General features: G+C 46.4%; 1 protein-coding gene across 1 annotated transcript in view; it reads left to right on the top strand.

The window, feature by feature from the left end:
• Positions 1–3,314: 3,314 nt before the first annotated feature.
• The window catches only part of frem1b (Fras1 related extracellular matrix 1b), a 44,369-nt gene continuing 29,511 nt past the window's right edge, over positions 3,315–18,172 (top strand). The window contains exons 1-16 of the mRNA XM_070831977.1: positions 3,315–3,530; positions 3,972–4,066; positions 5,188–5,447; positions 6,100–6,299; positions 6,878–7,201; positions 7,721–7,829; positions 7,908–8,039; positions 12,407–12,751; positions 13,522–13,664; positions 13,741–13,937; positions 14,241–14,331; positions 14,436–14,603; positions 14,689–14,897; positions 15,062–15,155; positions 15,871–16,123; positions 16,694–16,888. Coding sequence (XP_070688078.1) covers positions 3,315–3,530; positions 3,972–4,066; positions 5,188–5,447; positions 6,100–6,299; positions 6,878–7,201; positions 7,721–7,829; positions 7,908–8,039; positions 12,407–12,751; positions 13,522–13,664; positions 13,741–13,937; positions 14,241–14,331; positions 14,436–14,603; positions 14,689–14,897; positions 15,062–15,155; positions 15,871–16,123; positions 16,694–16,888 — 3,031 coding nt within the window. The remainder of the gene's footprint in view (positions 3,531–3,971; positions 4,067–5,187; positions 5,448–6,099; positions 6,300–6,877; positions 7,202–7,720; positions 7,830–7,907; positions 8,040–12,406; positions 12,752–13,521; positions 13,665–13,740; positions 13,938–14,240; positions 14,332–14,435; positions 14,604–14,688; positions 14,898–15,061; positions 15,156–15,870; positions 16,124–16,693; positions 16,889–18,172) is intronic.

The raw sequence follows: 18,172 nt of genomic DNA, 5'->3' as shown, positions 1-18,172 counted from the left end.
TAATGCTTCTCCTCTGTAGCTTTCTCTATTTGTTTTCTTTTACATGCAGTTTAATGCGTCTGCTTGTTCTTGTGTTTCTGCCCTGTGCCTCTACAGATACATTTGTCTTGTCTTTTAGTGGAGAGTTTCACTGTCACGTGCTGCTTCTGTGTTTTAAACATGGAAATCTGAAGGAAACACCAAGAACTCAGTATGTTTGGAATGACAACGATCCAAGTTAAAGGTCTTGAAAGGCCTGCGTGGGTCAGACCTGTAGTTAATTATCATGTTTCATTCCCACTCAGCAGCACTGAGTCACTTCCAGCCGTCGCAGCAGCTGGTGGATCAGTTAACCGACGTCCTGCGTTCAGCCGCCGCTGCAGAGACGAGACGACCGGCCGCACAGGTGAGGCTGGAAAACAGAATCCTGTCAGGGGAAGATACCTGTTGTCTGTCTGTGGTTAAACTTTGTTTTGCAAAGGCTTCATCCAGTGTGTCTGACGGGTTCATCCTCTGGGAAACATGAATGTCTGCATCAACAAGCCTGTGCTGTGATGTTTCTAGCTGTCAGGAGTAATGGTGCTAATGTAGTTCACCTGTTTTGACCCTCAGTCAAACTGAAGCTCAGATTCTTGTTTCCTGTGCCAGGAAATATAAAGTAGAGTAAAACTACAGCTGATAAGCACGAGGAGGCAGCTGCTAACCTGTCGGCTTATTTCTTTTTATATTGCTTCATTATTTGTCTGTTTAACTCAGCGAGTGTGGAAACAGACTGAAAGTGACTATTAGATTATTAGTTCTCTGGAGAGAGAGACGCTCACAGTGTGATGACGTGTATTCCAGCGTAGGAGGCGCTGTGAACACTGGATTATAACATTTTTGTTGTGTTTGCTTTATTCTGGATTTCTGCAAACACATTAGTGGAAGGAAGCAGCGCTCTGATATGAGAGTTTAACTCCTCTGGTTTTATATGCAGAAAGAATTATTGCTCTGTCTGATTTGGTTGCATTGAAAAATAGATATGTACGATCAGGATTCGATCCAAATGTAGCGCTAAATGTTCGGAAAATGAAAATTTAGCACGTTTCCACTCAGATTTGTTAATGCTAAAATTGAAAATGTGGATTAAAACAGGTGGATGACAACACCTGTGATTTCAAATCATCGGTTTTTGATGTTTATGTAAGTTGTCTGATGCAGGAAAGTTGTCGGGGGAGGGACTGACACCTTAACAGAAAGTCACAGAAGTGGTTCAAACCTGCGCTGTAGTGATTACCGTATTTACCGGACTATAGAGCGCATCGGAATATAAGCCGCACCCACTAAATTTTAAAATAAAAAAATATTTTTACATATATTAGCCGCACCAGACTATAAGCCGCAGATATATACGCTGTGAAATGAGATATTTACACAGAAAGATTTTGTAAATGTTTACTTACATACCTTAATGGTTTCCAAACGGTGCCTGTAACACGGCAGTAAAACTGATCGAACAAAACAGAAAAGTCATTAATGTTTTTATTGATCCTCCTCCTGTGCACTGAAACCGTCACTGAAACGTTAGCGAAGAAAAATCTATAGATTAGCTGCATCGTTGTATAAACCGCAGGGTTCAAAGTAGCGGCTTATAGTCCGGTAAATACGGTACTTAATTGTATTTTCAGTTATTGGATCATTTAGCAGGTTCTGTGCACTTTGTTAAACACACCTGTAGATGTGCCAAAGAACTTTTAGTCCTGGACAAAGTCACGAAAACAAACCGAATAAAATGAAAAATAAGTACAACACTGAAATGTCAAAGTTATTTAGAGCGTTTATGAGCGTGCAGAGCAACAACATTAGTATTAGAGTGTTTGTTAAAGAAATGAAACATCATGTAGAACAACATTGTTTAGAGACACTTGAACTAAAGACTGATGTTAGCAGAAGTTTGGCTAAAATAATTATTAGATGCTAATAAAAAGAAATAATCTCATTAAACTCTTGAATCACAGTAAGTTAAAGACAAACTAAAGTTTTCAGGCACGTGCGGCTCGTTGGCTTCGTCCTAATGAAGCCACGCTCGCCTGCTCGGATGGGAAGTGACACACCGGCTCTAGTTGGTGCCCTGCTTTGATCCTGAAAACGCCCTCCCCCCTCGTCCTCCCCCCTCGCCTCCCCCATCCCATGCCATTTCCAGCACCTCTGCGGGGTCACGCAGATTAACCCCTTGTTTCCTGCAGTGGACTTCAGTTTGAAGTGAAGTGGAGGGTGAAAGCGTTTTCCGGCCGGGAGTGTGGAGCAGCGGGGGAAGAAGCCGGGCCGGCCAGCTGCATGCTGGGAGGTTTTTTTTTTGTTTTGTTTTTGGAGGACTTAGAGGAGCTTTGGTGCCGGCTGAGGGCAGTCGGAGGGGTAGATGGTGACTGTGGAGGAGCTGCTCAGGACTTGTGAGTATCTGACTGCGGGTGGAGGAGGTGGAGGGTCAGAGTCACAGCTGTGTTTGTTAGCTGTTGATCTGAGGGCTGCAGTGGACGAGTGTTTGCCTCTTTTTGTTCCAACTTACAAAAGCTGCTGCAAACAGTGCTCACGCTAAACTGTTTACGTTTCCATCAGAAAACAAGTCAAGTTAGACTTTTTAAAGTTGACGATTTGGAAACCAACATACTGGCTGAAAAGCACGATATGAAAGGTGGTAAGGTGGTAAGGTGGTAAGGTGGTAAGGTCACCATCTCTGCAGAGCCTTTTGGCCTTGTTTAGCTCCTAGTTTTGGTTTTGCAGCTTGTTTCCTGCCTGGTTCTGTCTCAGTGTTACCGGCTGTGCTCTGCCTGCTCACACAGAGCTGAAGGAGAGTGAATGTTGGACTGAGATTCATCAGCGGGACTCAAATCAAACCAAACCAAAGATGAGGACTGAACGTAGCAGGAGGTCTGTCAGGAGGAGTTACTGGTGTTATTGGTGTTACTGGTGTTACTGGCGTTACTGGAGTTACTGCTGTTACTGCTGTTACTGCTGTTACTGGTGTTACTGGAGTTACTGGTCTTACTGTTTTTTTTCCATTTCTGTCGGCCAGCTGTTAACGTGAGGCCGAACTTCATTCAAAGGATAAATGTGAGATTTACAGTGTGAAGATGGAAAATCTGTTCTGGAAATTATATCGTGAAGTAAACGACCAAATTTAGACGCTCAGCTGTTGATTTCTTTTTTCTTAATCATGTTGATTTAAACTCTTCAGGTCGCCGTGACACCAGACAGACGAGGAAGAGGATGACGGTCGAGGCAAACTGAGCTGCCGTTGCTTCCAAATCCAACTTCCCACCTGAACCCGAGCAACGAGACGACCTCGCCGATCCAAGATGGCCGCCGTCAGCGTGTTGGTGCTGCTGGCGGTGACGGCCGTCTGCGGCGGACGGCTGGTCGTGGTGAACACGGGCGTGGAGGTCGCCAGGGGTCGGTCGGTCTTCATCACGGAGAGGGAGCTGAAGATCGGCGTGGACCCGGCCGCCGACTGTAAGGTGGAGGTGGTGATGAACGAACCCGTCACTCAGAGGGTGGGGAGGCTGACTCCACAGGTGAGGACACACCTGTCCGTGGCACAGGGGAGGGACGCTCCGAATAAAAGTGTTTAAAATACAGAAACACTTATTTTAGAATCTGTTTTTAGCTGGTGCTACTGGTGCTGCTGGAGTTACTGATGTTACTGGTGCTACTGGAGTTACTGGTGCTACTGGTGCTAATGGCGTTAGTGGTGCTACTGGAGTTACTAGAGTTACTGGTGCTACTGGTGTTACTGGTGCCACTGGAGCTACTGGTGCTACTGGAGTTATTGGTGCTACTGAAGTTACTGGTGTTACTGGTGCTACTGGAGTTATTGGTGTTACTGGTCCTACTGGAGTTACTGGTGCTACTGGAGTTATTGGTGTTACTGGTCCTACTGGAGTTACTGGTGCTACTGGAGTTATTGGTGCTACTGGTCCTACTGGAGTTACTGGTGCTTGGCTCTGTGTCGGCAGGTGTTTGACTGCAGCTTCCTGGAGGATGAGGTGAAATACGTCCACAACGGCAGCCCCCAGCTGGACGAAGACACAGTGATGCTGAGAGTCTACAGGTAAGCTAGCAACAGCCTTAGCAGTAGTAGCAGTGATATTAGCTCAAGTATAACAGTGAAGTGTGCGTGTGTGGGGGGGGTCTCTGTGATTATTATTAGACCCTGTCCCCCCCCCCTCTCTTATCCACTGATTCATACATATATAAGAATATTCTACATCTTTCATACATTACAATTTTTGGTAAACTTTTTAATCCCATTCATGCAGTTTTTGGAAATATTCAACACAACCAGGTGAGATTTACTAATCAGACCCTTTTCCAACTCATTCATGCTCCTTCACCAGCCTCTTCATACAAAATTCAAGCCGGATGTATTTTGCATCCCTCATCCCATTCCCACTTTTCCAGTTATTCATACCTCAGCTACCTTTTCGTGCATTTTCCAACTCTGAACTACGGATTCATGCTCCATTCAAACTTGTTTTCAGTTTTCCAACTCGTTCATACTCCTTCATACTCCATCCAGTTTAGCGTCAGATTGTCAAAACCCAGCATTCACACCTCTTTTTTTTTTGTTGTATCAGTAATAATTATAACAGTACACGTAAAATTAGGTGTCATTTAAACAGTTAATTATCATGTAATACTAACCGAGATAATGTAAAATATTTGATAATAAATTTAATAATTTAATAAAGTTTAAACTGATTTGTTTCCTGCTGCAATCACCACACCTTTACAATAAAACCTTTACACCTCTACCTTTACAATTTTTGGCTCTGAATAATGTTGTAAACCTAAATATGAAAGAGTTTTACAGAATATTTATTTTCCCTTTTTCACCAATGAAATATCCAGATACAAAGCTTGATCTTGGATGTTGATGAATCAGATATTGACTGAATGAATCTAAACTATCTTTTTTTCAAGGTTCTATTTACGTATTAGAAAGCAAAAACAAAAATACAAATAAGCTTAGGCTCATGCACTAAAGACAAAGAGAAAAGTGGTTAAATTCCAGTGTTTGCAGTGAGAATAAGGATTTTATGATCCCTGTAATTTTCCAGCTAGATGAACTTCTGGTCTTTAACAGGAATAAAGCTTGTTGTGGACGAGTGTTTGGAATAAAACACTTAAAAGCACCGTGAAGACTCTTTAACGTTCTGTATCTGTGTGGAGGTTCACGTCCTCGGACACGCTGCTGGAGACGCTGGTGCTGCCGGTGCGGGTGGTGGACTCGGGGTCCGGTGTGGTGGAGCTCGGCAGCGCCCCGCTGGTGGTTCCTCAGTTCTACGGTTTGTCCAACGCCATCGACGGCTCCGTCCTGAAGATCCAGACCACGGCCGAGCTGCTCTGCACCGTCAGACTGATGACCACCGACACCAACGTCCCGGCTCTGGGTCAGCTGGTGAGGGAGGAAGACTCCACTCAGAGGAAAGGTACGTCACACCTGGACAGACCACAGCACAGGTGTGGTTCAATGGCTTTTAAACCCCCAACTAGTTTCATAGATGTCTTAGTTTAAATCATTCTAGTTAGTTTAGTTATTTCAAAGCGTAAATAATAATAAAACACTTTGGTGTTTTGTAGCACTTTTCTAATCAGAGAAAACCTGAAAAATGTGCTGAAATGACCAGATAAGAAAAGAAAATAATGTAAAAGAAAATGTAAAACTTAATATATGTAAAAATAAAAAAAACACAATAAAAACTTTGAAAGTAAAATCAAATTTCGAATTATTAGCGAGTTAGAAAATAAAATTAAGACAAAACATTTTTAAAAATAAAATAAGATAGGAAATAAAAAAGAAGCCCTAAAATAAAATTTTAAATATTAAGTATAAAAATACCGTAAAAATAACAATATTAAATCAATTTAAGACAATATAAACAAGTACATAAAATAAATAAATAATATTAATTATGATAACAAATATATATATATATATATGGATATAAAATAATAAATAAAAATAAATAAATATGAGACAAAAATGCAATAATAAATAATAATATAAAATCTAAGTTCTGAAAATGTAAAGTTATTTCTTATTTATTAGTAATTAGTTAAATCAGTTTTCTCCTCCTTCAGGCAGGGAGACGCCGGGACTCTGTCCGGGGAACAAACCCTGTCTTCATGACACCAAAGAGGTTCGTTTCCTCAAAACCAGCTGCCAGGACTTCCTGAGCTCCGGTCTGAAGTACCAGCACCTCAGCCCTCCGTCGCCACAGATCGACTACATCCCCATCAGGGTGGAGCTGAGGGAGCAGGCTACCCGGGCCCTGCTGGAGGTACGGGCTGCACCCACAGATTAATGTGGAAGAAACATGTTGTGGATGTTATTCCTGTCCAACGCTGTGCTGCGTTGTGCAGAAGAAGGTGTGCTAACGCTGCTCACAACTGCTTTAATTGACAAAGTTGTTAAACTGCAAACTCAGTCACATCCAAACGTGGGGATGTGGAAGTTTTCCAGGCGAGATCTCAGGCGCCGAGAGATTTATTGGCAGTCAGAAGGTGACGTCCCACCTTGGTGTACTTTTCTCAGCTCGGTGGATGTGGAAACATGCGGAGCAGGAGATTCTGCAAGAGTTCAGAAAACCCTTAACGTTTGAACTACTTTTTTCTCTTGTTGGCACATGAACAGTGTGGCTTCATTACAAAGACCCGTCATTTCTAACACGCCTCGTGTCTATTCCGGGGCATCGCTCCAACACCACGTGTGACGGTGAAGTTGTGGCAGCATGTGTTGATTTCTACGTGCTGCATGTGTTAAAGCATGCATGTGTCAGAGATGCAGGAGGGCTGAGGCTGAAAATTCACGTAGAACCGAGTGTGATTAATCTTCTCTTTCCCGTCTTGGCGCTCCCAGGCCGAGTCGGTGTGGTTGCCGGTTCTGATCCACGGTGCGATGCAGAACCAGCCGCCCCAGGCCGACTTCATGGCCTCCCTCATCCTGGAGGTGGACCAGTTCATCCTCACCCCGCTCACCACTGCCGCCCTGGACGCCAAGGACCAGGAGACGCCGCAGGAGAGGCTGGTCTTCAACGTGACCGCCCCGCCCACCGAGGGCTACGTCGCCCACCTGGACGACCACACCAAGCCCGTCACGTCCTTCACCTGGCTGGACCTCCACGAGATGAAGGTGGCCTACCAGCCGCCCAACAGCAGCCAGTCGCACCGCAGGAACTATGAGGTACCAAACGTCAATGGATTGTGTGTGGTAAAAGCTTCAGCGCCACATTTTATGTAGCCTGAAATACTGACCAGAGGTTTTAAAGTTTATTTATTTACATGACATTTAAATTAAGCAATATTAAAAAAGATAAAGGCTGTCGTGCCAATAATGACGGTAGAGCTCACAGTCAAGTTTTAACAATACGACTATACAACAGTTACCAACGAAATATAAGATCTAATTAAAACGTGTTCATATTGCGGCACGTCGTTGTATCAGTTTCCATGGAAACACATAGGACTAATACCTGGACAGCAATCAGTCCCGTCAGTAGACTCCTCTGTAATGAAACCTAGTTTAGAGCTCCAGTTAGTAGGCCGGCCCCTAGTAACGCCCCTAGTAACGCCCCTAGTAACACCCTTAGTAACGCCCCTAGTAACAGATACGGTAACTAGTCCCTGCTGTGTCGGCGGCCGAGCTGAGCTGGTCATGGATGTCTATATCTTCTAACTTTCTGCTCCTCTGTCTTCTTTAAAGGTGGAGTTCCAGGCTATAGACGGATCCTTTATGACCAGCCCCCCCATCATGGTCCACATCTCCATCAGGGCAGCAGAAACAAACGCACCCAGAGTCTCCTGGAACATGGGTACGATTGTTGTTTTAAACACTGTGGTCACCAGTGACTTCCAGTGATTTCACCGCCCGCTCGCTGTCTCTGTCTCAGGTCTGGACCTGCTGGAGGGTCAGTCCCGACCAATCACGTGGGAGGAGCTGCAGATAGTCGACAGCGACAACGTGGAGGCGGTTTACCTGGTGGCCGTGGACGGACCTCTGCACGGACGCCTGAGTGTCAGAGGTGAGGTCAGAGGTCACGTGGTTAACCACTAGTTAACACCAGCAGCTGTGATTTTTTACTGGTTTGGTTTTAGTTAGTTTCTCTGTGAATTCAGACATTGAGAGTCATCACACAAACTCGGCGCCCCCCAGTGATGAAAAGCTTCACCTGGTTTCTCCTCGCCGTCAATCGTTTCCTTTTTTGGGACGTTATCCTTCCTCTGAGTACCAAGTTTGAGTTTTCATTGACTGCAGAAGCACTTTTTATTTTTACTGATTGTTTAAGCACCTCTTCATTGTTTTATATTTATAGGATATTGATAATTATCTTTATTGTATTTCCTCCTCTCACTGCGGTCATACCTCATCGCCTCATACTCTGTGTGTTTAAATATTTACTTGCTTTAATATAGATCTTTATTTTATACTGTTATACACATCTCTCTGTAACAGAGCTCCCAGAATTTCACAGGAGTGGATCTATCAATCAATTCATCAATCTTTATTTATAAATATATGAATATACCTTTAATATTTATATGTAAAGGTCTTGACCAAACTCTCCCATTAAGAAAGACCCAGTGATTCACAAATTCAAAATTAAGGATTCAAGAATCCCCTCATGTGTAAGAACAATGACAAGAAAACCTCCCCTTTAAGAGTGAAAAACAAGATTCAAGTGCCTGTTCCAGACTGAAACAATATAAAATAGAAATAAATATAAAAGACACACAAAGTGAAACAATAAGAACAGAAACATATATATATATGTACACACCAATAAAGATAAATAAATAATAAATCAAAGTCTAAAACAAGGTATGTGGGTGTATTTACAGTACGTCAGAATATTGTAGGTTTTGAATAGATTCTCAACTCCCCTTTAACAGGAAGAAACCTCAGACAGAACCACATGTTGGCGGCTTTCTGTCGGGGTCTGCGTTGTGTATCTGGATCTTCTTGGATCTGAATCTGGAATCTTGAGTTTCAGAAACTTTACTCGGACCCTTCTGGTCCCACTCGCTGTGGCATCACATCACTACCGCTGCACCAGTGCAGGAACGTCCACACACACTCTGGGATACTGTGAAATACAGAGATTGTCCATGTTGGCTCAGTCAGCACTGTGGGCACTGGTTTGATCAGATTATTTGATGCGGCCTCTTTTCCTCTGACGTAAAGACTTTTTTATCATAGACCTGCATCCACAGGTAGAGACATTAATAATAACGTTGCAGGTACGATGTGAATCTGTCCCAGGTCTCTGTTACTGTCTGTTTCAGCTGTGAACAGGCTCGTGTTGGCTAACCCTAACCCTAACCCACTCGTGAGGCCCCCAGAGCTCATGCAGCCCTTAAACCGGGTGATGGAGAGAAGTTTAATGGGCGCTGACGGAGTCCCACTACTTCTCCCAGTTTGCCCTCAGACTGCTCCTTTAATCCCGTGCTGGTATTCCCACACTCGCAGCCCTGGGAGATCCCAGAGAGCGGCGTCTGGCCTTTTCCGCCCTTTTTCCTCCATGTGTTTCCCGTCCGCCAGGGACCGCGGTGTGGCTGGGGAAGCATATGTCTAGTGGCCCTGCATGTGTTTCCTAATCAGGTGTAAAATGGGGCCGCGGCCACTTCGCCAGGGGGCCGCGGCGGCGCCGAGGCTGCTGCTGCTGCCTCCCTCGCCGTCCACGTCTGTCCCTTCCAGCCCAGCGCGTCGGGGGACGGCCTCTTTGTCTCCACCGGCGAGCGGGACCCGAGCAGATTGGAGGGACTTATGCCATTTCATGGCGCCGTGCACAGGGAGCAGATGCACTGTCCCCAAACAGGTTTTCATGCTACCAGCAAGGAGGACGGACGAGGGGGGGGGGTGGAGGTGGCAGGAGCCCCGAGGGGTGCGGGCGGGGGTTAACCTTTCATGGCCGCTTTAGACGTGCAGAGAGGGAGGGGGGCCCAGCGGGAGGCGAGGTGTGTTTTCACACAGGATGAACATGATGATCATGACTCCTCGTCAGTCTGTGGACTTCAGACCTGTTTCCTGCTGCTGCAGCCGCAGCTTCCTGTTTTACCTCGGGGTGTTTTCCCGCCTTGTTTGCTTCACCTGTCAGGTGTGGTTGGTGTTTGCTGTCGTGAGATGATGTGATAATAACTTCATTTGTAATGCACCTTTAAAAACAGAGTTTAGAGGCAGAGCAGAAAGGAAAGATTAAGATGACCTGAGTGGAGAAGATACACATTAAAGCATTAGAAAATACAAATAAATGAATAAGAGCAATAATTAAAACGATAAATAGATGAAGGATAATCAATAAACGTGAAAGAAAAAGGCTGACAGAAGAAACCAGTGCAGAGTAAAACAGAAATAAAGTCTCAGAGTGATTTAAAAGAATTCACTGTGAGCCACCAGCCACCTTCACGTTTGAGCCTTTATTTTGAAAGGCACAGCAGTAAAAGCAGCTGCTTTTACGAATAAAGTTATTATAATGATTAGTGCTGGTTTCTTTACTCGATATTAACATCAGGTCATCGTCAGTACGACACTCTGACGGCTTTTTTATTAAGAATTTAAAAACATAATCAGCAAATAAACTATGATGAACAAGTTTTTATTAAGATAAAAGTTAAAATTCACTCCTCAGCAGTAAATAAAGAAAAATAAGCTCCACCTTAATACATTTACTTTTTCTACTTTAAGTATATTTTGATGAGAATAGTTTTGTACTTAAATAAAGATATAAATGCAGGAGTGTTTAGTCCACCGCTGCTCAGCTCAGCTGATTTTCTCATTCTTCTTCTTCTTTCTTCTTCTGTCTTGTTTTAACTGCTCTACTTCCCGTCTCTCTCCCTCTCCTCCCACCACCGAGCTCGGTATCCGACACTAGTTGGCTGCTTGTGGAAACTTTTGGTCCCACCGCGCAGGTTCCCTCCACGCTGGACCGCAGCACCTGCTCCTGCATCGCTTTACCTCCCGCTTTGGACTCCTGTTTATCTGCCGCTCGTTCTTGTTGGGACGAAACAAAGCTGACAAAAGTTTGGCTCCGCTCGCCCACACATGTACGGGGCCCCTGTAGGAGGCGCTCAGTGGGCCCTGTGGTGGAGCTGCGTCTCTCGGGAGAGTCCCGCTGACCCACCTGCAGCGTGGGGACACTCACTGCAGGCTCGGTCCAACGCCTTCAGCCAAATGGATGGCTGCCTGTCACACACACACACACACACACACACACACACACACACACACACACACACACACACACACACACACACACACACACACACACACAGTCTTCCCATCCCGTTTTTCTTCCTTTATGGGCCTGTTGCCCAACGCCACCTTTGGGCCCAATTACCAAGTTGTTTCCATCAGTTGGACCAGGAGCCGGTTTCCCTCGGTAAAGTTGCTAATGAGGTTCGGGCTCGCGACCGCTCGTCTCTCAATCTGTCTGCTGACCTTGCCCTTCTGTCTCTCTGGCACGCGCAGGGAGACAGGAAGCCCCCATCCTGGCAAGCGGGCGGCCACCGGGAAGGACGCCATGTTTTACCCCACCGGTGTTCACAGCACAAACCCCAGCCAGCGCCTCGCGGTGCCTTCAGGCGCTAAGAGAAACTTGTTATTTCCAAGTGACAATGGGAGGAAAAAACAGCGCGTGTGCTGGAGATAGTAATTGAATCAAAGTGCGAAAGCTTTGGCTGGAAAACGCAGCCGTCCTCTGACAACAACACATGTCCGCCAGTAGGCCGCCGGTCATGTGACGCTGTGCTGTTAGCGTTAGCATGATGTAGAGTGCGAGGAAGGCCAGCCAGCAGCAGAGAGCTGGCAGATGGACGCGGCCTCGAATTCATGAATGTAGGACGGAGAAGTTTTTCATGTTCGCTCCAACTCTTCACGATGCTGAATGAGATGAATCACATCGAAGATAAATAAATTAAACAGAAATAAATATGCAAGTGAATGACAGTAAATTCACTTAAAAACATAATTTGTTCCTTTTTGTTTCGTGGGGGACGAATTACTGACATTTATTCTGCAGTTTCCTTCATGAATACAGAGAATAAATACAGAGAATTGAGGTTTTTTTGTCTGTAAATTCACATTTGTGAATATTGTCAGATTGATAAGGGACAAAAAAGGTCTTTTCCACTATAACCAAGGCAACTAAACTAATATTTCTATAATAAAGAAGCCAAATCTGAGAAAAAGTATGAAATCTTTCTGCAGTTCACAGGTGAAATAAATGTAATTCCCAGAAAAAGCTTTTACATAAGCGTTGTGCTTCAATAAAACGGCTTTTACTTTTATTTGTTAAACAGAACTTTTTTCCAGTCTTTTATTCTGAAATTCATGAGGAAAAACCACATGTAAATGAGCACTTCCTCCCCCCCCACTGTGTTTCCTGTTTCCCAGGTGGGAAGGCGTTCATGTTTCGCGTGCGGGACCTGAGGGAGGGCGTGGTCGTCTACCATCACTCCGACAGCGACACCACCCGCGACCACATCGTCTTCCGCATCAGCGACGGCCGCCACAGCATCCGCCACAAGTTCCCCATCAACATCCTGCCCAAAGACGACTCCCCGCCCTTCCTCATCAACAACGTGGCGGTGGAGGTGCAGGAGGGCGGCGCCGTGAGGCTGGAGGAGTACATGCTGCTAGCCTCCGACCTGGACTCCAGCGACGACTACATCCTCTACCAGGTGGTGTCCAGCCCCCGGGCGGGGCAGCTGGTCAGGAAGGCCTCCGCCCACGAGACAGGTGGGGGCAAATAAGCACAAACAATATCTCCTCAGAGAGCGCAGATGGAAGAATACTGAGAGAGAATACTCTCTTCAAAGACACCAGACTCCATTGACAAAAACAGTAATTTTACCACATAAAACACTGGAGTTTCTGGTCCACTGCTATCTCGATCGGTTAGTTTGCTTGTGTTATTATGTGTCACACAAATATTATGTTGTTTCTGAACTAACCCTTTACAACACAAAAGTCACACAATATCACTGATGGAGGCAGCAGCAGAGCAGCAGCTCCTGTGTCCTGTTCTCTAAAATCCCTGTTTTAGTGAATGTAGTCTGGTGTGTGTGCTGTTTGTGGTTAAACCAAAAGGATCTTCCAGGTCTCTCTCTGTAGGGATCCTTTCCATGATGCTGTCACACACTTAGAATAACACTCTGAGCCTGTCAGTGGATCAAACAAGCTCTTTTAGTGGATCTACTGTGATCAGGTGCAGTTGTCCCAAAGGATCATGTTGCATGTGAGACACAATATTTGTGTAACAAAGAATAAAATATGTAAAATATCCCAGTTTTCCTTCAAAACTTCTTAATTATATCAGATCTTTCTGTTTATTCAGCTATTTGTGAATCTGTTATATGTTTTAACAAATATCACATCATTTTAAAACCTCTCAGTAATCCAGATGATCATTAATCCCCTGAGCGCTGCAGTTTGTCTAAATCTCCTGAGCAGGTAGAAACTGTGTTGCTGCAGCCACCTGGTTGTGAATATTGTCGATCTGTCTGCAGGAGCTCCGGTGGACAGTTTCCTGCAGAGGGATCTGGTCCAGGGTCAGATCTACTACCAGCACTCAGGGGAGGAAGTCTTCGAGGACTCCTTTGACTTCACGCTGTCCGACAGCCACCAGCCGCCAAACCTCTCCCAGACATACGTGAGTGAGCAGAAACACTGCCCCGCTGGCCGACACCCTCCTGCCACGCTAACCCCTCTCCTCCCTGTGGATCCAGACCGTGGTCGTCCACGTGTTCCCGGTGAAGGACCAGCTGCCGGTGGAGGTGTCCGGCAGCGTGCGCTCTCTGACGGTGAGGGAGACGGAGGTGGTTTACGTCACTCAGGCTCACCTGCACTTCACTGACAGGGAGCATCCGGACGCAGACCTGAGCTACGTCATCACACGGCCCTGCTTCAGCCCAATGCATCCTGGGTAAGGACGGGCAGGACGCCCCCCCCCCCACCCACATTATAAAGAGGCAACATCCTGCCGTAGCATATCAAACCTCATGTGTCTAATTCATGGCAGAAAACTGGATCAAACCTTTTTGTCTCTCTTCACTGACGAACTTTTCTAAATGGGTTTAGCGTAGCTTAGCACAGTGGCTGGAAGCGGGGGGAAACTGCTAGCATGGGGCTAGAAAACAGCGTCCTGAGCTGTGGAGGAGAAACCTATTGATCCTGAAGCTGAATGTTTGATTGTCATTGATTGAAAGTGTGTCAATCTGATTGTCAGGCTGATGGACGCAGGACGTCTGTTCTACACGGACAGCGCCAACGCCATGAAGAGAGACCACATGGTGCCGGTGCTGAAGTCCTTCACGCAGGTTTGGATCACATAAAAACACCTTTTCTCACCTGGAGGTCCCTTTAGCAGCTGCTCTGGAGCTTTTGATCAGCAGGTCGGTGACTCTCTCCGCTGATTTCCCAGCATGCAGTGAACCACATGAAAGTGGCCTTCATGCCGCCGGTGGAGGACGTCGGCCCGGAGCCGCTCTTCGTCCAGTTCGTCTTCTCCGTCGGCGACCACCACGGCGGCACCGTCTCCGGCCTCCTCTTCAACATCACCGTCACCCCCGTGGACGACCAGGCGCCAGAGGTCAGAGGTCAAACGCACACAAAGCTGTTTCTTCATGTGGTGACGTTCGGACGTCCACATTTGTGAGCCTCTGTGTGGTCGCCAGGCGTTCACCAACCTGCTGCGGGTGGAGGAGGGCGGAGGGGCCTTCGTGACCGAGGAGCACCTCCTGGTTCAGGACCGGGACAGCCGGGAGGAGGCGCTGAGGGTGGAGGTGCAGAGGACGGCTCGCCACGGCCGGCTGGAGCTGCAGGGCCGAGCGCTGCTGCGGGGAGGAGGGTTCACCCTGCAGGACCTGAGAGGACTCCGAATCAGGTGGGACCTGGTGTGGTTAAAGGGCTATTCCACCAATTTAGCTTGTTTGTTTTCACACAGATGCAAAAAACATACAAGCAACATACAAAAGATGAAATATAAACAGGTATAAACAAGTAAAACAGGTGACCTACAGACGTTCATCACTAATGATGATGCTGCAGGTACATCCACGACGACTCTGAGACCACTGAGGACGAAGTCGGTCTGAAGGTGACGGACGGTCTGAACTCGGTAGAAGTCGTCCTGCTGATACAGGTGAGTCAGTCGGCGTCCTGTCTCAGAGCCCACAGCTCAGCACAGTTTCCAGCTCTGTGGATGTTTCATCACTTGACTTGCTTGTTTCAAACCTTTCTTAGTTATTGATCTTGGAGGTGCTGCATCAGTTGAAGGGGAATAATTATGTGGACATGACGGCTAACAGGAAACAGCGTCAGAGGAAAAAGGGGCTTCAGGGTTTTATTCCTACTTGGATCTTACAAACCTGTAAAACAGACATGTCAAACTCGAGGCCCGATACACTTATATACGGCCCGCGAGATCATTTCATGTGACTATTAAGAACGGCCCGTCGGTAAACAGCACTCTAACCTCTAACACTACAAATCCCACAATGCACTGAACAGCTGCCGCGCTAGTCAGGACCCGTGCAGCAGCCCCTCCTCCCGCAGGTATAATGACACACCGATCAACGGATTTCTGAACAAAATATATATTATATTATATATTATAATAAAAGAGTCACTATTAGAGTCTTCACTTCACCGTTTGCCCCGCGACTCAGACAGTGTTTTAAATCTTGGCCCTTTCTTTGATTGAGTTTGACCCCCCTGCTGTAAAAGATATGAAGAAAATAAAAATGTAGGCTTTTAATTTGAAAAGACAACAGGAAGTTTAAGCGGTTAAATTATTGGAATTAATCAGTTTGAAAACATAGTTTCTGCTAAACGATTGATTTGATTTGAGTCCTCAGGTCCTGCCGATGAACGACGAGCCTCCCCAGCTGGGTGGGGGTCTGCGGGGGGAGCTGAGGTGTGCAGAGGGGGGGCGGGTCCAGGTGACGGTGGACTACCTGTCGGCCACGGACCGGGACAGCGAGGACTCCAGGCTCACCTACATGCTGGCCCGGCGGCCGGGCCGAGGGGAGCTGCAGAGAGCCGGGCTCGCCGTGGACAGGTTCTCCCAGCAGGACCTGCTGCAGGGACACATCTACTACGCCCACACAGGTGAGGGGCATCATGGGAGGCCACGCTGGGTTCAGGGCACGTGGGAAAAATGAGCTTTCATGTAGGAATGAATCATTTCTTTGGGATCCAGTGTTTTTCTTTGTGTTTCTCTTTTTAAAAAAGTGTCTAAACAGTCACCAAAGCCACCAAATAAATGTGTTTAAAACTTACTTTTTTAAGTTAAATGTTTTATTTCACAGTTTGAGTGCAGATTTGGACAAACTCCTTTAAAACTATGCAGAAAATGCTGCTTCAGGGTCAGATAGCGTCGGCACAAGACCCACTAAAATAAAATAAACATCTCCAGTTATCTAGACACACGTCCCTTAGCATGGTTAATAACCTTAACCAACCTTGTTAGGGTTAAAAGTGGGGGTGCTCTGATGATCAATAAATCTGCTCTTTCAGTATAAAGTTCATATTGTACCATTAAAATATTAGTTTGTCTCTGTGACCGACTTTTTAAACGTCATCTCAGAGTGACGTCACGCAGATATTTCGACTCCAAATCGAGCCTTTGTTGTGTTTGTGCACTGAAGAAGTAATATTGATTGTTGTGTTTGTGTTCAGGTGGAGAGATCGGGCCCGAGCCGGCGTTCGACACCGTCACCCTCATCATCTCCGACGGCGAGGCCGGAGGGACGGACGGCTGTTGCCACGGAGACGCGCCGCCCCCGCCCGTCCCGCTGCACGGCACGCTTCCCGTTTACGACCTCAACGTCACCGTCCTTCCCGTCAACAACCAGGTCCCCGTCGTCACTCTGGGTAATCTTTAATAACCACGAAGAAGAAGAATTCAAACATAAAAAACATAAAACGTTTACTCCACAGAATGTGAGGAAGATATCAGAACATGTGATGAACCATCATTACTCCGTTTTCTTATCATTAGTGTCATAAATGGCTTCAAATGGTCGACAGAAGTCAAACAAACCATACATGTGCAGAAATCCTCATTTGTGAGGAAACTGAAGCGTCAGTCCAACTGAGCTCAATAAACAGGAAGTGAGTGTGAGTGTGAGTGTGTGTGTGTGTGTGTGTGTGTGTGTGTGTGTGTGTGTGTGTGTGTGTGTGTGTGTGTGTGTGTGTGTGTGTGTGTGAGTGTGTGTGTGTGTGTGTTTACACTGCTGGCAATCCTCTTAATGCAGCGCAGCAGCTCTGACCCCGACGACACGCCGTCACCTATCAGTCCAACACACACTCTGCACTGGGAGGAGTGTGTGTGTGTGTGTGTGTGTGTGTGTGTGAGTGTGTGTGTGTGTGTGTGTGTGTGTAGGGGGGTTACATTCAGCACATGTATTCACACACACACACACACACACACACTCTCTCACACTCTCACACACTCCTGGGGAGGCTGATAGTTCTCGCTGGAGTCGGAGCCAAGAAGAGGGATTGGAGGAGCTCTGTGGTTATCAATGGAGACCAGTGACCACTGGGACTCACACTGGTGTGTGTGTGTGTGTGTGTGTGTGTGTGTGTGTGTGTGTTTACATGTTTACACTCTGCAAAGAAATTGAAAATCATTTTGTTTGTTCCTGCGTTTCCACCAAACGTGAAGCAAATCTTTCCTGCGAGCAAAATTCTATTCAAAGTGAACGAGAAGACGCCACAGAGACGGCGTCAGTGAACACATCCTAGAGAGGAACCTCAGCTCTGATTGGCTGTTGGAGCTCTATGATCCCTCTGGATCATTGAGAGACCTGATCCAGATCTGTATGGAGACCTGATCCAGGTCTGAAGAGAGACCTGATCCAGGTCTATAAACAGACCTGATCCACGTCTGTACAGAGACCTGATCCAGGTCTGTAAAGAGACCTGATCCACGTCTGTACAGAGACCTGATCCAGGTCTATAAAGAGACCTGATCCAGGTCTGTAAAGAGACCTGATCCACGTCTGTACAGAGACCTGATCCAGGTCTATAAAGAGACCTGATCCACGTCTGTACAGAGACCTGATCCAGGTCTATAAAGAGACCTGATCCAAGTCTTTAAACAGACCTGATCCACGTCTATAAACAGACCTGATCCAGGTCTATAAACAGACC

This window comes from Pempheris klunzingeri, chromosome 6, assembly GCF_042242105.1.
Source record: "Pempheris klunzingeri isolate RE-2024b chromosome 6, fPemKlu1.hap1, whole genome shotgun sequence".
NCBI lineage: Eukaryota > Metazoa > Chordata > Actinopteri > Acropomatiformes > Pempheridae > Pempheris > Pempheris klunzingeri.
The sequence above is the reverse complement of the archived record's forward strand: the minus strand, read 5'-3'. Positions and strand labels throughout refer to the sequence as shown.